The sequence below is a fragment of the Nerophis ophidion genome, linkage group LG08, assembly GCF_033978795.1.
Source record: "Nerophis ophidion isolate RoL-2023_Sa linkage group LG08, RoL_Noph_v1.0, whole genome shotgun sequence".
NCBI classification, from domain to species: Eukaryota; Metazoa; Chordata; class Actinopteri; order Syngnathiformes; family Syngnathidae; genus Nerophis; species Nerophis ophidion.
Window position 1 is genome coordinate 53407798 of NC_084618.1, and position 18556 is coordinate 53426353.

The following is an 18556-nucleotide window of genomic DNA, read 5'->3' on the forward strand; positions in this document are numbered from 1 at the left end:
AGCAACACGGCGGTCGGCGGGAAAGTACCGGGATAGCGAGCGCAAAAAAGTGATGGCTCCCGGAGTGTTATCCTGGCATCATATAGAAATATATGTAGTGTTCATCGTGTGAGGCAATGCAAATTAAACAATAGAAAAAAAAATGTTTGAATAGGTCCAGGTTATCGGGGACTGTTATTACTGACGGACAGGTGTCGCAGTGTGACTGCAGCCAGGGACGTAAGAAAACCCTTGTCTCCATGGCAACATCTCTGTCGCTTTCACTCATTTTCCACTTTTCCACTAACGCAGGGGTAGGCAAACCAAAAAGTTGAAAGAGCCATTTTCGACCCAAATAACACAACACTGGCAAGCGCCATTCGTATAAAACTCTCGGGCCGCATTAACATTAAACTTTCATATTAAGGTGGGGGCCGCAAATTAACGTCTGTGATCCGTGTTATAGAGTGTATAATATTAATAGCTTGACAATCTATGTCCTCTGCAATTGACATTGATCTCTTTTGGTGTTTTTAATTTTTCAATACAAATTGCAAAACAAAATTGTCCACAAGTATGCTCAACTCAAATGTCACTTTCACAAGTTCTCAGCAAGATGTAAAAACTATATGCTTATCATGAATAATAGAGTTGTAAAACATTTTTGTGTAAAAGGTGCTATATGTAGTAATGTGCTTGACATTCAGCATCAAAGGTTGGAATTGGGGGTTAAATCACTAACAATTATTCCCGGGCGCAGCCATCGCTGCTGCTCACTGCTCCCTCACCTCCCGGGAGGTGATCAAGGGTGATGGGTTAAATGCAGAGAAGAATTTCGCCACACCTCGTGTGTGTGTGACAATCATTGGTACTTTAACTTCTAATATTTAAACTTTATTTAACTAAAGTGTTTATCTAATGCAGTTGTTTTGGGGCAATTATTTATTCAACATATGTTTTGGTTTTGGGTCTGTGCCACCATGAAAAACAGAAAATAACGTTGTCAATAAATCAGCACATTGTAAGCACCAGTTAAAACTAACTAAATGTAGCATTGACACACAAGCACAACTACAAACCCCGTTTCCATATGAGTTGGGAAATTGTGTTAGATATAAATATAAACGGAATACAATGATTTGCAAATCCTTTTCAACCCATATTCAATTGAATGCACTACAAAGACAAGATATTTGATGTTCAAACTCATAAACTTATTTTTTTTTGCAAATAATAATTAACTTAGAATTTCATGGCTGCAACACGTGCCAAAGTAGTTAGGAAAGGGCATGTTCACCACTGTGTTACATCACCTTTTCTTTTAACAACACTCAATAAACGTTTGGGAACTGAGGAAACTAGATAATGAAGCTGTGAAAGTGGAATTATTTCCCATTCTTGGTTTATGTAGAGCTTCAGTTGTTCAACAGCCTCTGCTGTCGTATTTTACGCTTCATAATGTGCCACACATTTTCCATGGGAGACAGGTCTGGACTGCAGGCGGGCCAGGAAAGTACCCGCACTCTTTTTTTACAGAGCCACGCTGTTGTAACACTTGTCTTGCTGAAATAAGCAGGGGCGCACATGATAACGTTGTTTGGATGACAACATATGTTGCTCCAAAACCTGTATGGACCTTTCAGCATTAATGGTGCCTTCACAGATGTGTAAGTTACCCATGCCTTGGGCACTAATACACCCCCGTACCATCACAAATGCTGGCTTTTGAACTTTGCGCCTATAACAATCCGAATGGTTATTTTCCTCTGTTCTGGAGGACATCACGTCCTCTGTTTCCAAATATAATTTGTAATGTGGACTCGTCAGACCACAGAACTTTGCATCAGTCCATCTTAGGTGAGCTCAGGCCCAGCCAACCCGGCGGCGTTTCAGGATATTATTGATAAATGGGTTTGGCTTCTCATAGTAGAGCTTTAACTTGCACTTACAGATGTATCAACCAACAGTAGTTACTGACAGTGGTTATATGAAGTGTTCCTGAGCCCATGTTTTGATATCCTTTACACACTGATGTCAGTTTTTGATGCAGTACCGCCTCAGGGATCAAAAGTCCGTAATATCATCGCTTACGTGCAGTGATTTCTCCAGATTCTCTGAACTTTATGATGATTTTACGGGCCGTAGATGGTAAAATCCCTAAATTCCTTGCAAAAGCTCGTTAAGAAATGTTGTTCTAAAACTGTTCGACAATTTGCTTACAAAGTGGTGACCCTCACCCCATCCTTGTTTGTGAATTACTTAGCATTTCATGGAAGCTGCTTTTAAACCCAATCATGGCATCCACCTGTTCCCAATTAGCCTGCACACCTGTGGGATGTTCCAAATAAGTGTTTATTGCCATCTTTCCCAACTTCTTTGTCACGTGTTGCTGGCATCAAGTTCTAAAGTTAATGATAATTTGCAAAAAAAATATTTGAACATCAAATATGTTGTCTTTGTAGCATATTCAACTTAACATGGGTTGAAAAGTATTTGCAAATCATTGTATTCCGTTTCTATGTACATCTAACACAATTTCCCAACTCATATGGAAACGGGGTTTGTAGATACAGTCATACTGAAACAGCAACACAGAGTACTATATCAGCCATTAATGACAGCAAAACTGACCTCTTTTGCCTGGTTTAAATGAAAGTGATAAATATTGAACCACTAAAATGTTACCGCTATAGTTTAGGACAGACCCTGACTTCAACTTGTTATGGCTTTAGCACTAGAGCTACCCTGCAAGTTTCATAACAGCGCTTAAAGCAGCTAACAATACGCGATTACCTTCAGTAAATCCACGGAATGTTCGATGCTTCGCCCTGAGAAATATATCCTCCGCTTGAGCCATAGTGTTCATAGACTGTTTCACGCCTGTGTCGCCAAATACTGCGCCGCCAGGCAGCTTCTGTCCTGTCCCGTCCTGTCACGGTCGTTGTTGTTCAAGCTGCTAAAGCTAACCTGGTGACGATCATATCGGTGATCCATTACAATGTCTGGCTCCTTGCACGTCTCTCCCAGGAGGGGCAACCGATACGTTGATCCCGATCTTAGAGGTGGTGTGAGTCAATCGCCAGTCACCGATAAAATATATATTACCATTTTTTTATTTTTATAAATAAACCTTTATTTATAATATGCGACATTTATATAAATCAAGTAATACAAAACAGTCAAAACAAGTAGAGAAACAGTACAACAGTACAAAATAGCACCAGGTGGGGATAGGTTGATTGGCAACACTAAATGGGCCCTAGTGTGTGAATGTGAGTGTGAATGTTGTCTGTCCATCTGTGTTGGCCCTGGGATGAGGTGGCGATTTATCCAGGGTGTACGCCGCCTTCCACCCAATTGTAGTTGAGAGAGGCACCAGCGCCCCCCGTGACCCCAAAGGGAATAAGTGGTAGGAAATGGATGGATGGATGGTAAACTCAATAAAATAACTAAAATAGAATACAACATATATATATATATATATATATATATATATATATATATATATATATATATATATATATATATAAATATATATATATATATATATATCAATGTTTACTTATATAGCCCTAAATCACTAGTGTCTCAAAGGGCTGCACAAACCACCACGACATCCTCGGTAGGCCCACATAAGGGCAAGGAAAACTCACACCCAGTGGGACATTGGTGACAATAATGACCCAGTGGGACGTCGGTGACATATATATATATATATATATATATATATATATATATATATATATATATATATATATATATATATATATATATATATATATATATATATATATATATATATATATATGTGTATATATATATATATATATATATATATGTATATATATATATATATATTTATATATATATATATACATATATATATGTATATATATATATATATATATATATATATACAGATATATATATATATATATATATATATATATATATATATATATATATGTAACAAAATGTAAAGCCATAGACTCTCACAGGTTCCGTCAATAACCCAAATTTGGCACACAGCATCATAGTTTTCACATATTTTTGGTTGTTAGCGGTAGAGAGTGTTTTAAAGTAGAGATCTAATTCTTTTTTTAAAGGCACAAAAAACAGGTCGGGTATGGAGAAACTTGCACTTATGAATACAGTATTTCCTTGAATTGCCGCAGGGCATATAATATGCGCCTGCCTTGAATTACTGCCGGGTCAAACTCGCTTCCCAAAATAATTAGAGCATGCTTAGTATTACCGCCTGGTAAAACTCGTCACGTCACGAGTGACACTTCCCCTGTCAAAATTTTCAAAATGGAGGAGTCTGATTTCAATACCGGTAATTTGAAATCGTATGAAGGGAAAAAGATTAGGAGTTATTCAGTAGGATTTAAGGTCCAAGCTTACATCACACTCAAATTTTTACTGCATACCTTTGGTAAGTGCTGGAGTGAGAAGAGGTTTTAAAATATTAAAGTGCATGCTTACTTTCACCGCATGCCTTTGGTAAGCGGAGGAGTGAGAATGGGTTTCAAATTAATTAGCTCCCCGGCGGCAATTAAAGGAAATACAGTATATAACTTGAACAAAAAATTTAAATTACATATCATTAATCTTTATTAATATATGACGTCACGTGATCGACATACAAGAGCAAGCAAGCAAGAGTTGTGTGTGATGGCAGGGGCGCGAGAATGACTTGTTATTTCAACACAGAGCTCTCCTATCAGTATGTCGAACTAAATTATTAAATGGATTAAGCAAATAAGTCAAACTACAAGTACTAATGTGATCCAGTATAAGAAACTATTTGAACTCAATGTAAAAGAAAGTGGCAGCACGGTGAAAGAGAGGTTAGTGTGTCTGCCTCACAATACGAAGGTCCTTAGTTAAAGTAATTATAACATTATAATTGTGTAGCTGTTTTTACATCGTAAATATTATTGTATTTGGATAGAAATTTCAGGTTATGAAATCGTGTAGATAAAACACGTGTAAATAAAACAGGCCCTATACTTGAGTGCATATGTATGTGTTTGCCAGCCCCTTCCCCCAGTGTATGCTAAACACATTCTCTTGTATATTTGCAGACAGCCAGGCTCTCAAAGATTGGTGGATATGACTTAAAGAGCTGTTTAAGCACCATCATGGACAGGTATTTTCCTCTTTCTCTTTATATATATTAAAAATAGGCGATGTAAGACCCAAATTCTAATCTATGAGTGCTAGATCGGGAATTATAATAATGCAAAATTCCGTACTTTTTGGCCTGCATGTATGACTTGCGTGTTCAATTTCAGGCTCATGACAAATGAATTAATGTCCAATCTGAACATGAAGGGGAGAGGGGGAAAAAATAGCTTTGCCGAGACGAAGCTGCTCGATTTAGTCACAGGTGAGTTTGTGTGTGTGTTTAATAATTACATTAACTTGATTGGGGTAAATCACATGCACCCTTAATTAATTTGTATTCTTTTTTCCTGTTTACAGCTAGTGTCTTGGATACCCAGAAGGGGACCGAAACGATGGTCCATGATGCCATAAAAAATAAACTGAAATATGCCCCTGGACGGAAGGGAGGAATAGGATGGGCATCAAAGGCTAAATAAATAATTATATCGATTGACATTCTCCATTTTCTTTGTACTTTATTTTAATTTTGCATTAACAGGATTCAGCCTGGAGCTATATATGCACTATGTTTTGTTGTCTTTAATTATATTAATATATTGGTTGATATTACGTTGATAATTGGTTGCTTGATCTTAGGTTGAAACTGAAAGTTGAATCAACGTTGAAACATTGACGTTGATTCAACGTCGGTATTTAAACGTTGATCCAACTTTCATTTTCAACCCAAATCCAACGTTATTTCAACACGGAAAAGTAACGTTGTTTCAACGTTGATTAAACGTCTCTGTTAGGTAGAAACTGAAAGTTGAATCAACGTTGAAACATTGACTTTGATTCAACGTCGGTATTCAAACGTTGATCCAACTTTCATTTTCAACCCAAATCCAACGTTATTTCAACACGGGAAAGTAACGTTGTTTCAACGTCGATTAAACGTCTCTGTTAGGTAGAAACTCAAAGTTGAATCAACGTCAAAACATTGACATTGATTCAACGTCGGTATTTAAACGTTGATCCAACTTTCATTTTCAACCCAAATCCAATGTTCTTTCAACACGGGAAAGTAACGTTGTTTCAACGTTGATTAAACGTCTCTTAGGTAGAAACTGAAAGTTGAATCAACGTTGAAACATTGACGTTGATTCAACGTCGGTATTTAAACGTTGATCCAACTTTCATTTTCAACCCAAATCCAACATTATTTCAACATCGGAAAGTAACGTTGTTTCAACGTTGATGAAACGTCTCTGTTACGTAGAAACTGACAGTTGAATCAACATTGAAACATTGACGTTGATTCAACGTCTGTATTTAAACGTTGATCCAACTTTCATTTTCAACCCAAATCGAACATTGTTTCAACACGGGAAAGTAACGTTGTTTCAACGTTAATTAAACGTCTCTGTGCCCACTGGGAGGGCATAACATTTTTAAAAAAAGGGTTGTAAGTACTGTATGTGTAATTGATCCTTTTTAAGTCGGAAGGGGTGTCAGAAAAACATCTAAGACTGCGTCATTTGGCGAATCTGGAAACCAAGGTAAAGTATAATTAACAAAACTGCGGCTCTGTAGCTATCTCAAAAAGTGTTGATAAGGTAGTGAAAATGTATCACAAAGTTTCTGGAAAGAGGCAAAAATGTTGTCAATGTATGAATCATTATTGCCGTTGATCCCCAGACTTGACCATCTTAAGAGTTAAAGTTGAGTTAAAGTAAAAGTATCAATGATTGTCACACACACACTAGCTGTGGTGAAATTTGTCCTCTACATTTGACCCATCACCTTGTTCATCCCCTGGGAGGTAAGGGGAGCAGTGGGCGTAGTGGTGCCGCGCCCGGGAATCATTTTTGGTGATTTAACCTCCAATTGCAACCTTTGATACTGAGTGCCAAGCAGGCAGATAATGGGTCCCATTTTTATAGTCTTTGGCACTATTGACAAGAATGGGAGCGAAATAATGATTAGCAGTGATGAGTGCAAGACTGGCAGCACGGTGGGGAGGGGTTTGTGCGTCTGACTCACAATACCAAGGTCCTGAGTAGTCCTGGGTTCAATCCCGGGCTCGGGATCTTTCTGTGTGGAGTTTGCATGTTCTCCCCCGTGACTGCGTGGGTTCCCTCCGGGTACTCCGGCTTCCTCCCAACTCCAAAGACATGCACCTGCGGATAAGTTGTTTGGCAACATTAAATTGACTTTAGTGTGTGAATGTGAGTGTGAATGTTATCTGTCTGTCTGTGTTGGCCCTTGGATGTGTACACCGCCTTCCACCCGATTGTAGCTGAAATAGGCACCAGCGCCCCCCGCCACCCCAATGGGAATAAGCGGTAGGAAATGGATGGATGGATGGAGTGCAAGACTAGAATAGTTTGCAAGACTATATAGAGCTTAAACTGAACCCAGATCCTAAATGAGGTTTTTACGAGTGGATTTTTCGTAAAAGTGAATGTAGATGAGTGAATGGGATAGTGAACCCAAACCCTGAGAGACACTGCTTTGGTTGAGTTTGCCTCTAAAACCAGCCATAACAAAGGAGGATCAAATGCTTCATAATGCAGTCAATATTTAAGAATTCTAATGTTAGTGGCCTTTTAGTATATCCTAAAGTTTGGTACTGCTAATCCCCGCAATGATCTAGGTCTCTTCAAATATATTTACTTATACCCTAGTCCAATTTGTAACCAGACATATGTCCAAAAGCTTGGAGAGTACTTAAGAGCGGCCTTGACTGAGACCGAAATTTCAGAGACATATACCATAGAAGGAGGTCATCTGCATTGAGAGAAACTTTCACCTGCACATTGTGTCTACATATGCCCTTAATAAGCGGGTTGGAAGTGTTATTGACAGAGGCTCAATGGCAAGAGCAAAAAGCAATTGGCTCATGGAGCAACCCTGCCGCATGGAGCATTAAAGGTGAAAATATTCGGATTTAATATTATGTGTCCTGACCTAGGCCTCAGGAGATGAATATAGGAGGTTAATCCATGAAATAAAACTGTTACAAGGCCGAATCTCTTCAGGACATGAAATAAATAATTCCACTGCACTCAGCAAAATGCCTTTTCAGCATCCAAAGTGACATGCAGCAATAAAAAAAAAAGTACTAAAATGCTAGTTCAAAAAATAGCAAAAATTGTTTTGAACCCACAGAGCAGCATAACCGCGATGTAACCAATGTAGTCAGAGCAGTAAGCCAGCAGTGTCCAAAAGTTTACTCATACCGGGGTCACTTTGAGATTTTTAAATGTTTTAAATTGTGTAAAAAAGGTAAAAAACTTAACAAGTTATTAGCGTATGTAACAAAAACTAAGTTGTATGTTATTATATTCTATATATATTTGTTACATTGTACCTTTTTGAATTGTTTTTCTTTTTTTGTGGCCATAGAGCCACAAAAAACAAACAAAAAAAGCAAATGACAATGAAGACGAGTCATGTCTTGCGATCAGTTTTAAGACTCCTTTAGTTCCTGTTTGTGCACCTCCCTGAGTTTGTTTTGGTTGCCATAGTTGCAAATTATGTTCATCTGTCAAGATGGAGGGGTCGCAGCTTGCTGCGGGATCGTTCTCCCAGGAAGACAGACGGACTACTCGGGACATGGCGTGTAGGTAAAAACATGATTTAATCTTGACTAAAAAAGATACAAACAAAAGGCGCGCACAAGGCGGAGGCAAAAACTTACTGTGGCAAGAACAGAGCATGAAACGAACACAATGATGCCAGGCCCACTGACCGGCAATGGCAGGCTTAAATAATGCCTCTGGTTAGTGCTCGGGTAGCAGGTGAGCGGCTGAACACTAATCAGTGATAGGTGAACATAATTTGCAACCATGGCAACCGAAACAAACTCAGTGAGGTGCATAAACAGGAACTAAAGGAGTCTTGAAAAAAAAAAGAACATAACTAAACAAAACATGATCACAAGACATGACAAGACGCTGTACTATATAATAACTAAACTTGAAATATTAAATGTTATTTATTTTAAAAGCCAATCTAGAGAGAATAGTTTTAAATTAGCAGTGGCAATAAACTATGTAGCATTAATTGCTTTAGAACTTTGCTTACATTAAAGAATCGTTGAAGTCATTTAATTGTTTTCAAATAAAATTCTATTTTATGCTGTTTTACTAATCCACTTTATTTAGAAGCACTTTTCTAATAACTAAAATACACTTTGCAATAAGCTGTTAAAATACATTAATAAAATATTCAATAAAGCATTCACATGCCAAAAACTATCAATAAAAAAGAAAAAAACAGCTATTGAATAAAAAAAAGCATTAAAGCAGGCTGAAGCATTAACGATTATATTCTAAGTACAGTATTAATATCGTACAATGTTATTGGGGTTGTATTGTGTAGAGGTGAGAAATTCCCTGTATAATATGATCCAAAATAATGAACTCAGTTGCTCAGTGGAGTATTCCTTTCTGACAATGTCAATAAATTATACTTAATATTTGATGCTGCGACCCCTGCACGTTCTTGTCTATGTACACTAAATATTGGTGTTTAAAAAGCACAAAATGTAGCTGACATATGGTCTAAATCAAGTACTGCACAGTAGTGGGTTAAGCATGTTTAAGAAAAAGAAGGACCCAGAACAGCGGTTAGTTTGTTTCAGCACCATGGAGAGGGCTATGGACTCACATTCTCATTGGCTCTGGTGGCGCACAGCATACACTGTGAACATTTATCAGTATTTTGCAGCAAATAGCTGTTATTTCATCTGGAAAAAACTGTGATGAAATACCCCTCTGTACTATCACAACAAACTACTCATCTGCTCGTTAAGGTGTACCTTGGACTATACCAGGGGTCCCCAAACTACGGCCCGTGGACCAAATCCGTCCCGCCAACGTCCAAAATCTGTCCCGCCGGAAGTGGCAAGTATATAAAAAAAAACAACATAGTTTTTTAAAAAATTTTTTATTTCAAATTATAATCTTTTAAAAATCTGTCCTTTCTAATCTATTTTCTACCGCTTGCTACTCTCTCTCTCTCTCTCTCTCTCTTTCTATATATATATATATAAATATATATATATATATATATATATATATATATTTCCATCCATCCATTTTCTACCGCTTGTCCCTTTAGGGGTCGCGAGGGATGCTGGAGCCTATGTCAGCTGCATTCGGGCGGAGATATATATATATATATATATATATATATATATATATATATATATATGTATCTATATATTTTTATATATACATATATATATATATATATATATATATATATATATGGCCCGATCCTCGGCTTAATTTTTTTAACCCAATGCGGCCCCCGAGTCAAAATGTTTAGGGAACCCTGGACTATACGATGCACATTGTTGTCCAGTAAGTAGCAGCATAATGCGATGGTTGTGTTCTCCAGGATGCAAAGAAACATGACGCAAGAGTACCCCTCCCCCCTTAATTGACGGATTCCAGACATCCCATAAAAAAATCCAAATTCACGAGAGTGCGGAGGGATTATCTGGTGGCGGGTCACTGGGGACAAGTCAGGTGTTGGCGTCCATGAATTGGCCACATACGTGGACGACAAGGAGGCAGAACAGATTCTCATCAGCCATTGTGGTTAACGCCGAAGTCCTGGGAATGGCTGCATATTGGGTGGCCGGGGGTGGTGGGACGGTGTGTGAACACTGAACGGCCATCTTCAACGACGTGTAGTGCGGGCGCCAGATGGCCGCTTTGGCGGTATAGGAGGTGGAACAGGCAGTGTAAACAAGAAATGGACTCAAACATGTGAGAACCACAACATAAAACAAGACATGACATGGTCTGTCAGGTCATGACAGTAAGTTTGATTAAAACAGTCGAATTTTTTTTTGACATAAATACTATTTGTTTTTTTTGATATGGGGACCGTAAGAGTAAAACTAGAATCTGCTTAGGGACCCCAATTTAGCCTGGGGCGGCCCTAACGCACATTTAATGCTAAAGGAGCACCTAATATCAGACACAATATAATAGTGAAAGACAGATAGTCCGTATCTGTAATTTTTGTATATCAGTGGTTCTCAAATGGGGGTACCCGTACCCCTGGGGGTACTTGAAGGTATGCCAAGGGGTACGTGATTTTTTTCTTTTTTAATATTCTAAAAATAGCAACAATTTAAAAATCCTTTAGAAATATATTTATTGAATGATACTTCAACAAAATATGAATGTAAGTTCATAAACTGTGAAAAGAAATGCAACAATGCAATATTCAATGTTGACAGCTAGATTTTTTTGTGGACATGTTCCATAAATATTGATGTTAAAGATTTATTTTTTGTGAAGAATTGTTTAGAATTAAGTTCATGAATCCAGATGGATCTCTATCACAATCCCCAAAGAGGGCACTTTAAGTTGATGATTACTTCAATGGTTAGAAATGTTTATTTATAATTGAAACACTTGTTTATGTTTTAACAAGTTTTTAGTTATTTTTGTCTTCATTTATACTTGAATCAGTTGTTTATTTTTCAACAGGTTTTTAGTTATTTGTATATCTTTTTCCCCAAATAGTTCAAGAAAGACCACTACAAATGAGCAATATTTTGCACTGTTATACAATTTAATAATTCAAAAACTGATGACATAGTGCTGTATTATACTTCTGTATCTCTTTTTTTCAACCAAAAATGCTTTGCTCAGATTAGGGGTTACTTGAATTAAAAAAATGTTCACAGGGGGTACATCACTGAAAAAAGGTTGAGAACCACTGTTCTACATTATTTGGTAATATCTGTTCGAAACCTTCCTGCCTCTCCCCCCCTCCCTCCTTGCGCCTGTTTTTTCCTATACTCCTCTCCAGTCTGCCATCACATCTCTCACTGTGCTCTCCTCCTCGGAGCTGCGTGCGTCTCTGCATACGCTCGTGCGTAAGAGCGCTCCGATGGATGCGTAAAGTGGAAGACTCCCGCGGAAAAAAATCTAAACAAAACAAAAACATAACAAAAAAAAAAAAAACAACCGACAACGATAATACAAAGAGAGAGAGAGAGCTTTAGATGATGTTAGTGAAGATGTTCATCAGTTCGGATGAAGGCGCGCTGCTGTTTGGGTGCATGTCCCTGGACTTTTCAGCATCGCGGAGGGACCACCGTCGCTCCTCTCCTAGCGTGTCTGCGTGAAGTGGAACCCGGGAGGAAGAAACACAATGCGAGGCGCCTCCTTTCTCCTCGGCTTCCTGCTGCTCAAAGTTAGCGCTCTGCTGTGCACGGCTGACGGCGAGCCGGGCTTGCTGGGGGGCTTCGTGATGATCGCCACCTCCAACGGCTCCCGGGAGGAGGAGAGCGTGTCGGAGGAGACCCTGCACACGGAGGACAAATGCCGGGGTTACTACGACGTCATGGGGCAGTGGGACCCTCCGTTCGTCTGCAAAACGGGCAATTATTTGTACTGCTGCGGCACCTGTGGCTTCCGCTTCTGCTGCGCCTACAAGCACTCCCGCCTGGACCAGAGCACTTGCAAAAACTACGACACCCCGTTGTGGATGAAGACCGGCCAGACGCCGTACAAGAAAAACCGCAACAAGATCCACGACAGCACCAAAGACAAGACCAACTTGATAGTTTACATCATATGTGGAGTTGTGGCCATCATGGCCCTTGTGGGGATTTTCACCAAACTGGGACTGGAGAAGGCTCATCGTCCTCAGAGAGAGAACATGTCCAGGTAACAGGAAATCTAAAAAAAAGTGTTGAAGCTATTGGTAATATCCCCATCAGATCGATACTGGCGTGGTGAGGTCGATATTTCCCACTTCTCATTAACAAATTATTATTTTTCCATACTCTTGAATGTGATTACCGTATTTCCTGTTGAATTGCCGCCGGGGCGCGAATTAATTTAAAACCTCTTCTCACTCCTGCGCTTACCAAAGGCATGCGGTAAAAGTAAGCATGCGCTTTAATATTTTAAAACCTCTTGTCACTCCGGCACTTACTAAAGGTATGCAGTAAAAATTTGAGTGTGATGTAAGCTTGGACCTTAAATCCTACTGAAAAGCTCTTAATCTTCTTCCCTCTATGTGATTTCAAATTACTGGTATTGAAATCAGCCTCCTCCATTTTGAAAATGATGACAGGGGAAGTGTCACTCGTGACATCAAGAGTTTGACCAGGTGGTAATACTAAGTATGCGCTAATTATTTTGGGAAGCGAGTTTGACCCGGCAGTAATTCAAGGCAGGCGCATATTATATGCCCTGCGGCAATTCAAGGAAATACGGTAATCACAATTTTTTTTTACTAGCTTGCCCAATTTAATTTAACTTAAACAAAAACAAAAACAGCCCAATATTTGGACACAAAGGCAAATTTGGTCCGAGAATTAAAAAAAATAAAAATAAATCACTTGATTGCATGTCATTAGACATTAGATTTTAGTTGGACTTACAGTAATAACAAACTACATCATTGTTATGAGTAGCACGGTGCGACAGGGGTTAGTGCACGTGGCTCACAATACCAAAGTCCTGGGTAGAGTTGTGGCCATCATGGCCCTTGTGGGGATTTTCACCAAACTGCGACTGGAGAAGGCTCATCGTCCTCAGAGAGAGAACATGTCCAGGTAACTGGAAATCTAAAGAAAGTGTTGAAGCTATTGGTAATATCCCCATCAGATCGATACCGGCGTGGTGAGGTCGATATTTCCCCCTTCTCATTAACAAATGATTATTTTTCCACACTCTTGAATGTGGATTAATCGTGATTACCGTATTTCCTTGAATTGATTTAAAACCTCTTCTCACTCCTGCGCTTACCAAAGGCATGCAGTAAAAGTAAGCATGCGCTTTAATATTTTAAAACCTCCTCTCACTCCGGCACTTACCAAAGGTATGCAGTCAAAATTTGAGTGTGATGTAAGCTTGGACCTTAAATCCTACTGAAAAACTCTTAATCTTCTTCCCTTTATGTGATTTCAAATTACCGGTATTGAAATCAGCCTCTTCCATTTTGAAAATGATGACAGGGGAAGTGTCACTCATGACGTCACGAGTTTAACCAGGCAGTAATACTAAGCATGCGCTAATTATTTTGGGAAGCGAGTTTGACCCGGCAGTAATTCAAGGCAGGCGCATATTATATGCCCTGCGGCAATTCAAAGAAATACGGTAATCACAGTTTTTTTTTACTAGTGTGCCCGATTTAATTGAACTTAAAAACAAAAACAGCCCAATATTTGGACAGAAAGGCAATTTTAGTCTGAGAATTTAAAAAAATAAATCACTTGATTGCACGTCATTAGACATTAGATTTTAGTTGGACTTACAGTAATAACAAACTACATCATTGTTATGGGCAGCACGGTGCGACAGGGGTTAGTGCACGTGCCTCACAATACAAAAGTCCTGGGTGGAGTTGTGGCCATTATGGCCCTTGTGGGGATTTTCACCAAACTGGGACTGGAGAAGGCTCATCGTCCTCAGAGAGAGAACATTTCCAGGTAACTGGAAATCTAAAAAAAGTGTTGAAGCTATTGGTAATATCCCCATCAGATCGATACTGGCGTGGTGAGGTCGATATTTTCCCCTTCTCATTAACAAATGATTGTTTTTCCACACTCTTGAATGTGGATTAATCGTGATTACCGTATTTCCTTGAATTGATTTAAAACCTCTTCTCACTCCTGCGCTTACCAAAGGCATGCAGTAAAAGTAAGCATGCACTTTAATATTTTAAAACCTCCTCTCACTCGAGCACTTACCAAAGGTATGCAGTAAAAATTTGAGTGTGATGTAAGCTTGGACCTTAAATCCTACTGAAAAGCTCTTAATCGTCTTCCCTTTATGTGATTTCAAATTACGGTATTGAAATCAGCCTCCTCCATTTTGAAAATGATGACAGGGGAAGTGTCACTCGTGACGTCACGAGTTTGACCAGGTGGTAATACTAAGTATGCGCTAATTATTTTGGGAAGCGAGTTTGACCCGGCAGTAATTCAAGGCAGGCGCATATTATATGCCCTGCGGCAATTCAAGGAAATACGGTGATCACAGTTTTTTTTTACTAGCTTGCCCGATTTAATTGAACTTAAACAAAAACAAAAACAGCCCAATATTCGGACACAAAGGCAAATTTAGTCCGAGAATTAAAAAAAATAAAAATAAATCACTTGATTGCATGTCATTAGATTTTAGTTGGACTTACAGTATTAACAAACTACATCATTGTTATGAGTAGCACGGTGCGACAGGGGTTAGTGCACGTGGCTCACAATACAAAAGTCCTGGGTAGAGTTGTGGCCATCATGGCCCTTGTGGGGATTTTCACCAAACTGCGACTGGAGAAGGCTCATCGTCCTCAGAGAGAGAACATGTCCAGGTAACTGGAAATCTAAAAAAAGTGTTGAAGCTATTGGTAATATCCCCATCAGATCGATACCGGCGTGGTGAGGTCGATATTTCCCCCTTCTCATTAACAAATGATTGTTTTTCCACACATTAATCGTGATTAATCACAGTTTTTTTTACTAGCTTGCCCGATTTAATTGAACTTAAACAAAAACAAAAACAGCCCAATATTTGGACACAAAGGTAATTTTAGTCCGAGAATTAAAAAAAAAAAAATCACTTGATTGCATGTCATTAGACCAGTGGTTCTCAAATGGGGGTACACGTACCCCTGGGGGTACTTGAAGGTATGCCAAGGGGTTTGTGAGATTTTTCACAAATATTCTAAAAATAGCAACAATTCAAAAATCCTTTATAAATATATTTTTTGAATAACACTTCAACAAAATATGAATGTAAGTTCATAAACTCTGAAAAGAAATGCAACAATGCAATATTCAGTATTGACAGCTAGATTTTTTGTGGACATGTTCCATAAATATTGATGTTAAAGATTTCTTTTTTTGTGAAGAAATGTTTAGAATTAAGTTCATGAATCCAGATGGATCTCTATTACAATCCCCAAAGAGGGCACTTTAAGTTGATGATTACTTCTATGTGTAGAAATCTTTATTTATAATTGAATACCTTGTTATTTTTCAACAAGTTTTTAGTTATTTTTATATCTTTTTTTCCAAAGAGTTCAAGAAAGACCACTACAAATTAGCAATATTTTGCACTGTTTTACAATTTAATAAATCAGAAACTCATGACATAGTGCTGTATTTTACTTCTTTATCTCTTTTTTTTCAACCAAAAATGCTTTGCTCTGATTAGGGGGTACTTGAATTAAAAAAAATGTTCACTGAAAAAAGGTTGAGAACCACTGCATTAGACATTAGATTTTAGTTGGACTTACAATAACAACTAACTACAACATTGTTATGGGCAGCACAGTGCAACAGGGGTTAGTGCACGTGCCTCACAATACGAAGGTCCTGGGTTCAATCCCCAGGGTCCTCGGGGTCTTTCTGTGTGGAGTTTGCATGTTCTCCCTGGTGACTGCGTGGGTTCCCTCTGGGTACTCCGGCTTCCTCCCACTTCCAAAGACATGCACCTGGGGATAGGTTGATTGGCAACACTAAATGGTCCCCAGTGTATGAATGTGGCCGCGACCCTGAATGGGACAAACGGTAGAAAATGGATGGATGAGTGTAGGTGGATGAGCATGTTGATCTAAAAAGTGTTGACGCTATTGGTAATATCACTATCAGCTTGATACTGGCGTGATGAGGTTGATATATTTTTACCTTCTAATGAACTTTATATTTATATACGTGCCCACAAAGGATTATTTCTCCACACTCTTGAATGTGGATTAATTGTGATTAATCACAGTTTATTACTAGCTTGTCTGATTCCATTTAACCTAAAAAAAAAACAACAGCCCAATATTTGGATACAAATGCAATTTTAGTCTCAAAATGTCATTCAGGAACATTTAAAAAAAATATTTCACTTGTTTTCATTTTATTTGTTTGTTGGTTTTAGTTAGATTTTAGTTGTACTTATAATAATAACAAACAGAATCATTGTTATGGGCAGCATGGTGAAACAGGGGTTAGTGCATGTGCCTCACTATACGAAGGTCCTGGGTTCGATCCCTGGGGTCCTCGGGATCTTTCTGTGTGGAGTGTGCATGTTCTCCCCCGTGACTGCGTGGGTTCCCTCCGGGTACTCCGGCTTCCTCCCACTTCCAAAGACATGCACCTGGGGATAGGTTGATTGGCAACACTAAATTGGCCCTAGTGTGTGAATGTGAGTGTGAATGTTGTCCGTCTATCTGTGTTGGCCCTGTGATGAGGTGACGACTTGTTCAGGGTGTACACCACCTTCCGCCAGAATGCAGCTGAGATAGGCTCAAGCATCCCCCGCGACCCCGAAAGGCACAAGCGGTAGAAAATGGATGGATGGATCATTGTTATAATTGTTCATTAATTTATCAGTGTGCAAACTCTCCTCATTCATCTTCCCAGCAGGCACAAGACTGATTGATTGATTGAAACTTTTATTAGTAGATTGCACAGTACAGTACATATTCCGTACAATTGACCACCAAATGGTAACACCCGAATAATTTTTTCAACTTCTTTAAGTCGGGGTCCACGTTAATCATCCATCCATCCATTTTCTACCGCTTATCCCCTTTTGGGGTTGCGGGGGGCGCTGGTACTCCGGTTTCCTCCCACTTCCAAAGACATGCACCACATTAATCAATTCATGATAAATTGATACAACGTTGATTATACATACATGTCCTCGAAAACTCATTTGAAACAACGTTGCAACGTACTTGTATTAGCAGATCGAGACAACGTTGACGTCTAATGTTGTTAGTTGGGAAATTACCACATTTCAATGGTCAATTCAACGTCACAAGCTGACTGCAACGTCAGTAAAACACATGTTGTTTCAACGTTATGTTTGTGTTGTAGAATATTGGTTGGAAACTTACAAAATGCAATGGTCAAATCAACGTCAGAACCCAACATTGAGTAAACTTGGTCAAAGAGCACGTTTTTACGATATTATGTTTGAGTTGCTGAATGCCAGGAGTCAGGACTTATTTCAAGAATTTCTCAACTTTGTTTCAACGTCTTGAGCCTGCTGGATTTTCAGTAACGTATGCATCGACCTGACCACTGACCGCCTTTCAAGTAACTGTTCGTAGTTAAAGTAAAGGAGCATATACAGTCAAAATAAAATGCGTGATTAATCTGTGTATATACAGTATGTATCAATAATACAATACATTTTTTGTGATTAATCGAATGAGTTAAGTCATCATTTTTGACAGCCCTGATTCATTTATTATTCACAAAAAAGTAAAGAAATAAGTTCTCAATTTGATTGCGAGCCAACAGTAGTTAGTTTTTTTTGCTCGTGCAGTTGTACATCATAAAAGACACCTGACCTATAAAGATCAAAATCAAAGCAGCGTGTGCAAACTAAAATTGTGTGCACTATTAGTGGGTGTGTTGCATGTGATATACTAAGACTACGTGCAGGGGCAGACCGTCTCGTTTGAATTAGGTTTTTGCATTGAC

General features: G+C 38.7%; 2 protein-coding genes and 1 long non-coding RNA gene across 5 annotated transcripts in view; 2 read left to right on the forward strand and 1 right to left on the reverse strand.

Moving 5' to 3' along the window:
* The window catches only part of cpped1 (calcineurin-like phosphoesterase domain containing 1), a 91795-nt gene extending 88805 nt beyond the window's left edge, over positions 1-2990 (reverse strand). For 2 of the 3 annotated variants that reach the window (XM_061908909.1, XM_061908911.1), the window contains exon 1: positions 2773-2989. In XM_061908909.1, the coding sequence (XP_061764893.1) occupies positions 2773-2845 (73 nt within the window). In that variant the 5' untranslated portion in view covers positions 2846-2989. Of the gene's footprint in view, positions 1-2772 lie in introns of all 3 variants that reach the window. The other variant, XM_061908910.1, reaches the window with a different exon arrangement.
* Positions 2991-5007: 2017 nt separating this feature from the next.
* Positions 5008-5599, forward strand: LOC133557077 (uncharacterized). Its single transcript, XR_009807681.1, has 3 exons — positions 5008-5131; positions 5277-5371; positions 5467-5599. It is a non-coding gene; the product is annotated as an uncharacterized LOC133557077 (long non-coding RNA).
* Positions 5600-11919: 6320 nt separating this feature from the next.
* shisa9a (shisa family member 9a) overlaps positions 11920-18556 on the forward strand; it is a 154669-nt gene continuing 148032 nt past the window's right edge. The window contains exon 1 of the mRNA XM_061908912.1: positions 11920-12791. Within this exon, the coding sequence (XP_061764896.1) occupies positions 12274-12791 (518 nt within the window). The 5' untranslated portion in view covers positions 11920-12273. The remainder of the gene's footprint in view (positions 12792-18556) is intronic.